Source organism: Mycteria americana, chromosome 14, assembly GCF_035582795.1.
Source record: "Mycteria americana isolate JAX WOST 10 ecotype Jacksonville Zoo and Gardens chromosome 14, USCA_MyAme_1.0, whole genome shotgun sequence".
NCBI classification, from domain to species: Eukaryota; Metazoa; Chordata; class Aves; order Ciconiiformes; family Ciconiidae; genus Mycteria; species Mycteria americana.
This window is the reverse complement of record NC_134378.1, coordinates 14,641,832-14,655,969: the sequence shown is the minus strand read 5'-3', so window position 1 is coordinate 14,655,969 and position 14,138 is coordinate 14,641,832. Positions and strand designations below refer to the sequence as shown.

At 38.0% G+C, this 14,138-nt stretch overlaps 1 protein-coding gene across 3 annotated transcripts in view; it reads right to left on the bottom strand.

Annotated features, from left to right (window-relative positions):
• Positions 1–14,138, bottom strand: part of OSBPL2 (oxysterol binding protein like 2) — a 39,678-nt gene that overhangs the window by 15,886 nt on the left and 9,654 nt on the right. For 2 of the 3 annotated variants that reach the window (XM_075516892.1, XM_075516893.1), the window contains 3 exons: positions 8,822–8,986; positions 1,237–1,384; positions 914–989 (listed from right to left, as the gene is read on the bottom strand). In XM_075516892.1, the coding sequence (XP_075373007.1) occupies positions 914–989; positions 1,237–1,384; positions 8,822–8,858 (261 nt within the window). In that variant the 5' untranslated portion in view covers positions 8,859–8,986. The remainder of the gene's footprint in view (positions 1–913; positions 990–1,236; positions 1,385–8,821; positions 8,987–14,138) is intronic. The other variant, XM_075516894.1, reaches the window with a different exon arrangement.

Genomic DNA, 14,138 nt, shown 5'->3' with positions numbered 1-14,138 from the left:
CTTTGGTGCCAGCAAAGCGTTCTAGTAGATAGGTCACTCATCCTAACAATAGGAGTTTTGACAGTACAGCTGTATCTCTTAGCTGACATAAATTAAGCTAGCAGAAGGGCTCACTGACTTGTCTGTTGCATTCACAAAGGACTGTACTGGCAGACCTAGACTAGATATGAATGTAATTGCTTAACACTTCTAAAAAGCGGCTATGGCAGCAGTACCCTCTAGCGTAGAACATCATTTTCATTCTAATAAGAATGAAGTAATCAAACATGTAACCAAATTCTTAAAGGATTAAAAGAAAACAGCAGTGATGGCCAATAACAATGCAAGCGTCGGGGTCTTTTAACACACAGACCAATGTAAAGGTCTGTGTTTCTGAGCCCAAGAATAAATCTTGTGACGCAATTACATCACACCATTAATACCCCAAGCCTACACTGGGCTCTCTAAGAAACTCTAACAGATCCCAAACTTTTCTATCCCTTCAATCAGATGAAAGCAATTTTTTTGGCACAAACTGCTTAAATTATGGAGGGGAAAAAAACAACACAAACTCACCAAAATAAAGCCCTAAATCACATTTTGCTAAGTAAAGAATAAAAAAAAGCAGAGAAGAGAGCATTGTGTTAATCAAACCATATTTGACCATATTTTTAACGGCTTTAGTCTAGTTCTTATAGGACAGCATTAGAAATGCCAATCCACATGCTCCAACAGCTAAAGCAAGTAAGGAAATAGTACCGTTAGTAAAAGGATGTTGAGATTTAGAGAGCTGCAGTTTAAAATAATGTTCCCTACAGAAAAAAAACCACAAAATGTACCAGGTATTATTCTGTGTCTTAAGGTTTAAGCAATAAAATTAACCAGTTGAAGTCAGGAGACTTAACATCAGCATTTTTCATCCAAACTAACTTACCAGTCCAATGCATTTTTTTAATATGCTCCACACACTAAAATCACTTCTAGAAAACATTGGGGCAGGTAGTGATGTCCTGTAATTGGAAAAAAATAACTGTCATTATCAGCCCCTTAAACAACAAGACATTTTCATTTGTAGGTATTGAAGTAATTTATAAAGGAAGCAAAGCATTAACCTAGAGTTGACAAAGGAAGCAGACAAGTGAAACGTCTCTTCAGTTTCAGAGAATTAAGCTCTTCCAATGAGAACAGTAATGCCCCAAAAGATAATGAGCCAGCACATACTCACTTCTCATTTACTGTGTAGTACTAAATGTTTACCTGTGTCTCTTAATTCCATTTTCTTGAATGTCTGTCTCTCCGTTATGCTTTCCAGTCCTATTGCTTTGGTGTGGATCTAGATCAAGCATTTCTGCAACTTTATGATTTGCTTCTGAGAAGTCTCCTGAGGAATTGTCAGAATCAAAGCCTGTATAAAAACCATAAGGTAATAGTTTTCTTAGGAACACTATTATGCCACAGAGTGCCACTCACATTTTGTAACTCTCACAGTATAAGTACACTTATACCAGGTTATTTTATTTTAAAGAATATCAGAGTGAAAACCCTTTATTAAGTGACCTAATTTCCAAAGAGTATTTAGAGCCAAGTATTGCATTAGAATCAAGCATTCTCAACTAATTTTTCGCACTGCTGAATATAAAACCAATTTAGAATCTTACAAGGTCTTCAGCAGCTCCTAATCAGATTAGTTGTCTTGTCTCTTCTTCAGAGCTGCAGTATTATTACAGTAATTTTGTTCAGTTATGCAGTTTTCCTCAAAGACCTTAAAAAAATTTAACTTAGCCTACTTATACTGCTAACTGGCAAGGAGCACAAAGAAAAAAAAAGAAAAAAAAAAAAAGATAAAATGGCCATTTCACAAGCCAGTGGCAAACATCCAGACTACTAGAGAAACAGAAATGTAGGATTTCTAACTTCTGTTTGCCATCCATGTGTGCAAACCATATAACACTTCCCTAATGGTTACAGCAGGAACCTGTGGACACCAATATGAATCATTCCCTGAGCTCTACAAGTGACCCAAAGCATGACCTACAGCAGGTGGCTTCATTTCCTATGACCCAATTCCATCCACTTGGGTAGCTAGCTACTGGAAACACCATTGTAACTAAATGCCAGCACCCCCAATAACAACAGGCTTTGAACAGCTTTAACCATAAAAAAGTTAAACCAACAGGAATCTACAGGAACACAAGCTTCTGTAATCAAGCAGCCCTAAGTACAAGTTGGACTAAACAAACAATCCAAGATTTTAGTCTAATGATTTTTTTTTTTTTTAAGTCACACTACTTCCCCCCACCCCCTTAAAATAATGACAGGGTTTTTGCATATCTTTTAAATAAGAAAATTGTAAAAAACATTTTATGCATATACACACACACACACACACTTGGTCACTATCAATAGCAACAGGCCTCTTGTCAATGCTGCTACACAGACTGACTGCAGAAACAAAACAATTATTAACAAGAAGTAAGGATCAGTTGCAGCATCGATACAGACCACCCTAAAATGATGCACTAATACAACCCCCTTCACAACTGTCACAGTATCACAACAGAAAGCATTGCTGATCATTCAGTGTAATAAAGGAATGTTTTTGTTGAAAATAATTCAAAGAGCATTAAGTCCTTCCCGAGTGCCACAAGGGTCAATTCTTCACCAAGAACCACTAGAAGACTTTAGTTTCCAGCTTCCAATTTAAGAGTCAGAATCCAAAAGCAACGTGAAAACATGCGTATTTGCTGGCATACAATTCTTGCCACAGTTTTAAGGAATACACTAACATCATCTTCGTCTTCCTTTCATACCAGCTATCACAACCTGGGCAACCACTTGTCTGTGTGCTGACAGTTACCATCACACTCAGCTACAGCCTATCCCAAAGTCCAGCTGTGGGTACAGAGAGATTCCAAAATATTACAAAGCATGTAAACACTCTAATGGAGTAAAGAAAAAAGTTTTGAGAAAGATTATTTCAATTTTAGAGTAAAACATTGTGATCCTCTGTCATTAATTTTTTAAAAATAGACAGTATCTATCATAAGTAGTATTTCAACTTTTCTTTTTGTTAACATGCACAATAGGGTGCTTTGACTTTATTAGAGCAGTTCATGCAAGGCACACATTCAGAAACAAAAAGCTGCATTTTTTTCAGGGATCAAGACCATGACGATAACATTCAGAACCGCACAAAGAAGTACCACTGATATGATCTTATTTGGTAAATAGCAGGTGTAACGGGTGATGTCATGTATTAAACCACCTCCTACATTCTGATGTCACAAGCATTTAATTATATAGCAATAGCCACACCTTAGCAGTCTTAGTACTTAATTGGAAAGTATGATAGTCATATATATATTCAGGTCATTAAAATGAAGACTACCCTGAAACACCTGTCTTAAAAAAAAAAATCAAAACACATGCCTACCTTCACTCAGCCCACAACAAAATATTTATAATTTTAAAGTGGCATTTCTAACCACATATTAGCTTTTTTTGGAACCTGTTACAGTACAAACAGATGGAAAAGGCAAGTACTGTAGGGCATAACAAAATAACTTTTATTAGTTTGAGTGATGAAGTTGGGAAAAACAGATGAGCTTTCTGATACATGTGCCCTCACCCAGAAAGCTGGTCAAGCACATACAACATAAAGAACAACATCACATTTAATGGGCACTTCAATGAGAAGAGTCAACTGGCTTACAGGGGAATAGTTATGAAAAATGTTACTGGAATTACAGTCTTTACATTGTACCTGAAACCTTGCAAATCCTATCAAATATTCATTGTTTTTATCCACACAAGTCTTTCTGTTTCTCCGTGATTTAGAATTGTTTTGCCCTGTTCCTGTACAGCACAACAAGAATTTAGATTCAGGTATATATATTATTTATGGACAACAATATGTCATTGGTAAGTAAATAAATGCCAATTCAAACAAGTGTATTGCATACAAACAACAAAAATTAAATCCCTGCTCCAGAAAAATAAGATATATCAGAAGTGTAAAGTCTGCTTTATTAGAGTGCATCTCCACCTAATTACTTAAAAAAAACAAAAAAAAACACCAAAAAAAACCCACCCCACACCCCAGTAGGGTACACAGCTAGATAATCACTAGGCTTTCAACTATACTTTCAACCTTAAGTATCAGCTGGCTTGTCTACTACAAACCCATTCAGAAAGTTTTAAAAGCCGTTTCTCAATGAAGTTAAGTATTGTAGTTCTGTGAAGAACTATCCAGAGAATGTTCTTCACAGAGAAAGTACTGATCTGGAATAAAAACAGTTTACTGAAATGATTTGTTGTAGTTTTTCTAAGTCTTTCTCCAAGACTCTCTATAACTCTAAGACTCTGAAAAAGAGTCTTTCTCCAGCTGCCATTAAAGTCTTGAACTTGCAAAACTGATTAGATAAGTTTTACTTACAGGACAGTTTTTATAGTGAAGAGCCACTGCGAGTGAGGATAAAAATGGGGATTTAAAAGGGAGATAGTGGACCACACACAGAAATAAAACGTCAAAAATTAGCTTAATCAAAAGTCCCAACTTATGTGTGTTAAGGGTGAAACAAAAGCTTTTAAAAAGTCTTAAATTTTCAAAGTCAAATACTTAACTTGGGTGCCAACATTAATCTATTTCAAGAGCTTAAAGAAAAGTGACTTGCCAGTAAGTCTAGTTTTCTTAGCCTTCTTCTTCCACATCCTGCAAATGAAACAAGTCCACTCAGACTACGCTATACATCCACCTACGAGGGAGCAGAGGTACACTGTTCTATGAGTCATATGCAAAGACACAAGACTGCCCCTTTCATGCAGTCAGCAACTTCCTTAAATACTAATTAAGCCTTGTCACTCAAGACAGAAAGGGAATCAAAATCGTATAGTACTGAGAACCTTCAGACCTAAAAAGGGCATAAGGAATAGGGAAAAATAAGCTGGAAGCATAGCAAGTGAAGTGAGAGGTAATTTTTTCTTTGCCAGAAATTACCACTCTCCACTTTTCAAAACAAGTCCATCTTCACAACACGCAGCCGTATCGCGCTGCTCCAACAGCAGACAGGCTGGCCTTTCACAGGGTTTGCAATACTTCAACATTATGGCAGAATCTGCTGATTTAGTTTGATCCAGACATTATGAAAATATATAAATTTGGCAGCAGATACCTCACTTCCTCCTTCCCAAGTGAAAGCAATAGTTTACAGTGAACAACAGCCAAGCAATAGCAAACAGAAGGGCAATAGCCTCACAAATACACCGTGCCAGATTAACCTCGTGGGTACAGAACAGATTTCCATGGAACTGCAGGTTAATATTTTAAAAAGCAAAACTAAACTATTTAAGTTTGTCAAAAATAAATTACCCCGTAACTAGCCACGCATTTTCCTGTTCTGGGACAACCCTTTCACAAAACACTTTGGCAAATAGCTTTCTGACAGAATTAATGAAGGATACAGTTCTGACACAGCAGAAACTGATGGCATGCGGTCTTAACAAGTCTGCAATGAGATTAATAAAGCCAAGGTGACATAGGCTAAAGGCAAGTGATCAAAGCTACATGCTCCCTGTCTCTCATAAAATTTCAAAGAATCTGAAATTCGTCAAAGGATTGACCACTTTACCTGATCCAGTCTCAGAGAGAAGACTACCTCCTGTAATTGAGAAAAAGCAGATGCTGTGCCATCAAGAATTAACTGAGACCACAGGTAACGTTTCCAAGAGATTCCCAAGGGGAGTACTCATTCATGAAGTAAGGATGTCAAGTGTTCAACTAATCAGCAAATGCTAATAACCTCTGATGCAAATAAACTTCTCTCTATGGAAACTCTTTACTGGTCACTAACTTGATTCATCACCTATATAACACAGTCCATCCTGCATGTTTGCAAGCGTAATCATCATCCAGTCAGGGTCAAACTGCCTGCCAGGAGGATGATTCCCAGCCACACAGCATGCAATTCCATCACATGAGCATGTCTTTGGATGTGATGGGGACAGTGTCAGAAGCAGGAAACTTCTCAGTCAAAGAGATGAAATCCACCACAACAAAAACCAGGGGTCTCTTTAGGATAGATTCACATTCTAGAAGTAGATGTCACCAATTAATAACTACACAAAAGTTGTGGCTTCCTCAAGGAGTGAACTCACAGTATCTTAAAGGAGACAGCATACTACTTGGGCCGCTGCTGAGACTCTAAAGAGACTCTCTGCTGAGACTGCTGCAGAATTCTAAAGCATAACTTCCCATGGAGTTCAAGTGCTCTGGTTTGCTACTTATAGGACACAAACCACAGTACCCAATTACCAAAATCAGTGAACTTGTGGGAACACATTGCAGCTCCCTCTGGGGAAACCAGGGCCCAGGACTCTGGGGGAGCGAGAGAAGAGCATGGTGTACATGCTGTTTTCATCTCAACATGGAGCTAAGACACCGCTGGACAATGTGCTTGTTCCTAGTAGCCATGTCCCAATCCTAGACTTAGAGCAGAACAAGGACATGTCTAAAGGTGGCTTCTGCCCATCTACTGATCTGACCTAAAGGAAGGAGAGTATCCTTGGAAAGAACAGACTGAGGAGTCTGCCAAGGGCATTTCATTTTTTTTAATCAAGATTTGGAACCCCAAATCCTGAAGTTTTCACTGTGGAACCTGAAAGCTCACCTTGGCTCAGAAAGGACCTCGATTCTGAACTTGATCTCCTGGGAGTACTGGGTCTACACCTACCATGCCCAGACCATCCAAAAACTAAGAGATAGGCAGGCACAATCAGGACCCATTAGAACCTAAAAAGTTCAGCAAAGCACTGTCTGAAAGATACACAGTCTATGGTGCTAATAGGAGCAAAGAGTTGCTACAGGCATCAGCAGTTGGGGAACATGAATGCAGAAAGACCTATTTACAGTTGTTCTTAGCATCACATTTATGTATGACTTGGACAAGACACAGCTACGAAGAACTAGGTCTAGATTTCACTAGGTTTCTGCAAGTAATCCATCAAACTGTCAGCATCTTCTAAAGCATCTAGCTGGAGGAAGAGATTGAGCACCTGTCTTTAAAGACAGAGAAAGAATTTGAAACAAACTACTCCAAACTTAACACTCCTCTTAAACCAAGTACCTGTGGGGCACACACCAGGGCAACATATACAGGGGAAAAAAGTTCAACCTCATTTAGTTCATGGAGTGGCTGCTGCAGACCAAGCACCCTCCATCAGAAGAGGGCTGTGCTGAGAGCCTATCAAGACACCGGATCTTCTTTTGCTTAGAAACTTCTCTCCTGCCATCACATTCCTCCCTGTGGAAGAATAAGATTAGGACAGGACAAGGAGTGCTCACAGAACTGATGCACAACATCCCACTTCTAAGCAGAGCCAGCCAAGACTGCAAGGTACAAGAACATCTCACGCACAATAGCTCAGAAGTCATTACCACCTTGAGCACTTGCAGGGAGAATCAACCTTTTGAAGCTGAGGAAAGGGGAAAAAGAAGAGGAGAGAGGACAAAACTAGAGTGTTCAAACACAAATGACTCAAACACTGAGGGCTGTGTTATTTCTGCAGCAAGAGACAAAGGAATGTTTCAATGCCAAAGCTGTACCACACAGACCTCATACTTAGAAGCACATTTCTGTTCACCTTTTTCAGTGGGGGAAAAAAAAAAAATCTAGTTCATTTATGGCCGTGGTCCTGAGCTCTTGGAATTGACAGATTACTGAAGACATACAGGAACAATCCATTGTGTTTTCAAGATTTTTATGGTACAACAATTTGATTTTACAGATGAATTTGGAGTACTAGCCCCTATCACTCCTAGCTAGCATGAATGCAATCCAGATTTCCTTCTCCTCTCCGTGACATAATTGTGACAAGTCCTATACAGCTCGCTGTCAGTCATGTTGCTTCATTTAGCCCCCTCTGTTTACTCCTCATATGAATTCCAACCAACCATGTCTAAGGCTACCTTACCCACTTGCATTTACCATGCTACTTCCATCCCTTCAGCTTTCATGCTTCCCATTATTCCCTTTTCATTCCCGTGATTCTACATTAAGCACTCTACACTCACCATTGCCAGCATTTCTCATTTCACCTCTATTACAGGATTTCTGAGGAGACATTTAAGTGGAAGACTTTAAAATTGTTTGAGATCTTTGAAAGGATTTCCTTTTTTTTTTTTTTAATTAAAATACTTTAAGCATTTTATTTCACCACTAAAACCATGTAAGGCTCTTATAAATAACCGTTCAACCTTATTAGTTCAAAGAAAAGTACTATTTGATACACTGCTCAAGTGTGAAGTGATTCATGTTTGCTTTTCTAGAAACAACACTGGATTGCAAAGGCTTTTGGCTCCCTATCTTGAACACATACTTTTACAGTAATTTGTTTCTGACTAGAAAAACATTATCTTGAAGAACTGAAGTAGAAAAGTTTTCCATTAAAATAAATAAAATAGCAATAAAAATAATCCACGGAAGATATTTCACCTTTCAAAGGGTGTTAAAAGCATTACTTCTCAAGCTGCTATTAAATTACCTGCATTTTACAGAAAATGAAAGCAAGACTTTGCCACTAAAGGACTGTTATAGTGATAAAATGATAGCCAGCATTAAGCTTTAATAAAAAAAAACCTCATTTCCAAGTTTGAACCTGAATTATAATTCTTCCTTTCTTCTTTTCGGAACATAGCACTACAAATTTTACCAACAGCGTTTTACTTTTTATTTATTTCTTAACAGCAATATATTACAAGCCCCTCACCACACACACAATGCAGTTTATAGTAGGGTTTTTTCTTTCTTTTTTTTTTTTTTTTTTTGGCACTGTGCCCATCACTCACCCGTAACGGCATCATAAAACTCTTCTTCACTATTCATCCTTCAGTGTGAAATCTCTGTACAGCCAATTCAGCTTCCTCTAATGCATCGTTGAACTTGATTTAGAGATTAAGTATCTGTGTGCTGTTGAAGTCTTCTTTTGCAAATACCCAGCTGCTTTAGATGATCTATTTGACAAGACAGGGAAACAGAATTAGTAACTTCCACATTTCTTATGTGCACAAACATGCACACCTGACAAATACTAATTTTCCTATTTCTTCCCATGGCACAAGATGGATTCTTGCATTCATAAGTAAACAGCCTTCTTTGATACCAAAGTCATTCTGAAGATGAATACTACCTACCACAAGAACAGCTGATGTATTATGTCACACTTCTCTCTATATAAATACATCATATACATTACTGTAAAATATACCTTATTTACTGCAATTTAAATTTCAGGCAAGTACAGCTAGAAGGAGCAGAGAACTGAAGGAAGAAAAAGACACCTGGCAAAACAAAAATTCTCCTCTTCAGCAAAAGGATAAGCCTTACCACATCCTTAACCAAGAAAGCTGGGAACAAGAAAGAGAACCTTATATCTCAAAATCTCACTGTACATCATGCAATCAGCATCTAGTGACCATTAGAGAAGTTTGGGCAGGCTATTGTTATGAACTCTTGAAGAGACAACTGGAGATTTTTCCCTCTAGAGGAAGAGTGTAAAGAAACAACAAACTTTTTCTCAGTAAAGCCAAGCACACTGCAAATAACTTACAGATTTATGAAGCATTCCAGCTCTACTTTATGGATAGACTAAATTAGATTTTTTCCAGATGGTTGGCAATGGTATAATGTAAACATTTTTACTTCACCCAATTTTAGTCAAAGGAGAATAATGAGAAAGTTTAGTTTGCACTCTTACAAACGTTCACCAGGTACCAATGACGAGCCAAGTACACAATGATAAATGACAGCATGGCAATGCTATCGATATCTCCTCCAAAACAACCTCAATCTGTCAGTCTCAATTTTTTATGATCCTTGAAGATCCCACTGCTTTTGTGACAGTAGTTTTTCCAGAGTAATTATAACTTGCAAAATTCCATTCCAATTAAGAGAAACAAAGCCAGAAGCACACTCTACTCCTAGTAGAAGAGCTTGCCATATTTGAAGCCAATTCCTTCTTTCTTCCTCTCTGCAAAAAAAATCAAAACTACATGATTCTTCCTGTATTTCAAGTCTTTTTACCTCACTGCCCAAGACAAAAAGCTATTTGTATGTCTCACACACATACAGTCCTTCCAATTCTCCATTCAGGAGGAGCTAAACCAGCCTATTTTGGAACTCGTCTACATTAATGAATGTAGCATTCGTCTTGAAGTGTTATGTCTGTCAAGGCCAGGTATCTCAGTTTGTCACTTTTCCCTTAGGAACTCCCTATTTTGCTTGCCACTATAGGATTTTACATCAATCTCTGCATCATGGTGAGTATCTGAGCTTCCACATAATCTTCAGCAATTTCTTATTTACAAGTCCTCCCCTCCACAAGGTCAAAAATCTATGCAGCTGCTTCTCTTGACTGTTGCTACAGTGCTGTTGCAGTTGTTCTCAGCTGGATGATAGTTTCCTTCCCTTTTTCCCCCCGTGCTGTTCTCCAGCCACAGACCTTTAACAGTACAAGGCTATCAGCAAGCACTCTGCTTGCATAAGGCAAAGGAGCAGCAGTTTCACTTCAAAAACATACAGGCAGTTCAGGCCACTAGCAACTATGCTGCCACAGAATCAAAGAAAGGAAGAAAGTCTCTTAACTAACAATTGGTTCAAGAGTAGCAGCTAGCTCAGATTTCTGGGTGAACTAAACAGCAGAATTGATTACATTGTTCTAAATCTGTACTGTAAGTACAAGTCAGTGTACCTATCCCTGCTTTATCTTGCCTAGTGGAAGCCAGTCCTTGACTCTGTAAAAAAAAAAAAAAAAAAAAAAAAAAAGCTCGTTCATACCAAAGCTGCTGTCAGTCTTACAGTTTCTCCAAACTTTCCAGCCCCACCAGCAATATATCTGGAAGTATCTCTTCCAAGGTCTCCAAGTATGTCATATCTTTGCAGATAATCTGTCCTTGAGGATGCAACTATGTAAACCTTTCAATGGGGGTGGAAAGAGGGAATCCAAAGAAAACTATTGCTACAGAAAACAGGAACTTGACATCTCGGGACAACTGTTCACCCCAGAAGCCATTATCACCATGCTGGAATGACTCCACTAGTTTGCCAAAAAAGAAGTTACATTAGAGGGCTTCTTTAACCCTCCAAGGTACTGTATCCTTGAAGATGCAAGACATTTATGGTTTCAATTGTCCGCAAGTATCGCATCCTTCTAGCAAAAGAGCAGCCAATACTTCCAGAAGGAAACTTGTATATGCACAAGATACAGCCCTCTCATGATCAGCGCTACAATTCCCTCATTTTCTCCACGTTGCATCTTCCCTTTTTATGTTTAGTCTCTATTTTTTATTTAAGCTCTTGCAGCAGGACTATCCTGTTGTTGCATACAGCTCATGTGGTGGGATTCTGTTCCAAAACAGCCTTATATCTATCTGCAACACATAAAAAGGAGGGAAAAAAAAAAAAAAAAAAAAGAGGTAAAAACCCATCCTCATTCAGTTCAAATGCAAAGAGCACTCCTCCTCAGGGTCCCTACCCAAACACAGCCACGCTTTACATATTAGCTTGGAGGCTCCAGAGATGCTTCGTCACATATCAGCTTGCAAGCTCCAGAGATGCTTCATAACAGCAACTCCAGTATGCTATAGTCTTGTATAGAAGGCACTAAGAAATAAAAATTATGACTTAAAAAATTGTCAGTTATCATTAAGAGCCTTAGAGTAAACAAGGTCATACAGATAAATGCCAGTTTCTCCTCTCCCCTCTCCTGCACAATAATAATTGCATTACAAAAGGACTTGTGAAGTGGAACTACATCACACAGCATGCAGTTTCACTACAAAGACAATGAAGCTCTCCTATAAAAACACTCACCAAGTACAAATGAAGTAACTAGAATCAAAGATTTGAGTTAACTGAAAGCAAGAGTTATGCGGTGTTCTCCTGATATGCACCTCACACCACACCTTAAGCCCACTGTCATTTGAAAATGAAAGTTCAGTCATATCCCTGTAAGTTACATACAAGCTTTGTAACTATTACCTAGAGAACAAAATACTCATGGCAGTCACTTTAAATAATAGTTGCAAATTCTCCTAAGGTGCTAGGAGCATTTTTAAAAGGATAAAGTAATATATTTTGCATCAGAGTTACACTAGGAATAACTTAGTGCTCATATCACTTTTTACATTCAGTTATTTAGCAGAGATTAACGTGAATTTGCATGTAGCTGAACACACAATGACAACAGCATTTAGCTTTCATGAGCCAAAAAGCTAGGATTTAAGTCCTTTTCTCTTACTAAAAGCAACAGCAAAAAGTTACTTTCAACTAGGTTGAAATGCCAGAAGACAAAAACATCCTGTTTGCTTCATATTCAGCATTTGTAATCTCTATTTCCTCCTCCATGTCCATGATGTACCCAAAAGAATTCACTTGCACACTGCAACTGTAGTTAACAGCTTTTATCAAAATTGCCGTTCAAGGAAGGGCACAATACTCCTGTGTCAGATAGACCGTCAGGAGCTTAGGACCAACTGCCATCCTGGAAAATCTTTCATAAAGCATAAAGCATAAGATGTGAACATCTTATCATGTTCACATCTTTTAGTCCTACAGTGTAGAAGAAATACAAAGTGTATTTAGATATTCTCTTACATACATAGCAATCATTAGGAATGTAACAGTTTTCCATACAGGACTTCACTCGCTCTTTGTTGTAGAGAACACTATTTCAGTAATCAGGGTTTGCTGGTTTAGAGGTTAAAATTATCTTAGTGGGCTTCACTTTAATAGACAATGCTAACAGGCTGGGTACTTAAGGCACGGACACCCAGAAAGGTGCTCCTGCCTGGGGATTGCAGCCCCGCTGCATTGCCACATTTATGACCAAAGACAGACTGTATATACATCATTTTATAAACAATAGGAAAAAGCTGCAAGTAGAGGCATCTTAAGAGAACTGGAAATTCGTAATTTAATGATGACAACACACCCCGGACCACAAGCAGCCCAGATTTTGTGGTTTACAAGATAAGTGACAAAGCTCATCTATTTCCTCATATTTTAAGGCTATGGATTTGTATATACTAATTGGATTTACTATGCGATTTGTGTGCATGAATAAAACTGCCACATTTTTATTTTTGTAATAGATTGATTTCCCTACAGGAGAGATGCTATTTTTGAAGCTCAAACTGAAAGACAACAGATAAAAACATCCAAAAAAAGCATAATACCCATCACAACAGTACAGCTTCATAACTGGTTGGTAAATCTGTACTGCAGGCTGTATTATCTTATACTTTGCTCTGAGAAATTCTCTGTACTAGGTTGTCCAGAATATTCACAATACAATTTTATTCTTTGAAATTACATTTAAAGTGAGTACCAAAGCAATTAACAGAAAAAAAACCAAACTTTAACATAATTTAGTGAAGCAAGTCTTGAACTTGAACAAGTTATTTGGGCAGAAGCTAGTTTTTCTAGTCATTTTACTTCTTTCCATGCCAATGCCTACAGTATACAAAACCAGACTAGCAAGACTTAAGCTAAACATAGCATGCATGTCAAAAACTTGTAAGAGCTTCTGGTATCTTCTAATCAAAGGACTACCATTTTGGTTCCTCCGAAATAAGCTTTACACCTTAGTGATATCGTAAAGCCATCCACAAACAGGTTAAACAAGATATTATGCTGTCCAATAACACAATTTAGAGATACAGATACCAATGCTGAAATAAGAATGCCATGTTGGTCCCAAGCAAGTAACCCCAAAATCTGAACAGGTAAGGGATGGAAATATAACTAACTAATAGTCACATGGGCACAAAGTCTGTTTTGTACTTTCGTTATTAAAAGGCCTCACTGGTGCTGCACAACTAGTCAAAAGCAGGTTACTCATTAAAACTCCTTTAAATTCTCACAATTTATCAGAAAAGGTTCACACATTCCTGTATGACTGATGACCGTGGACAGTCCTTTTCTTTAAGGACATGAGGATGTTTTGCAAAGGCAAAGGATGAAACAAAGCATGCAGTTGCAATAAAAACTGCAGAAACACAAGAAAATACCTGCACCACGTCCATAGCACACCTTGAAATAGGTTCTACAGAGAGGAGGGAATTACTAAAATTGACATACTGCTTTCCAGAAGTACACCTGTCACAT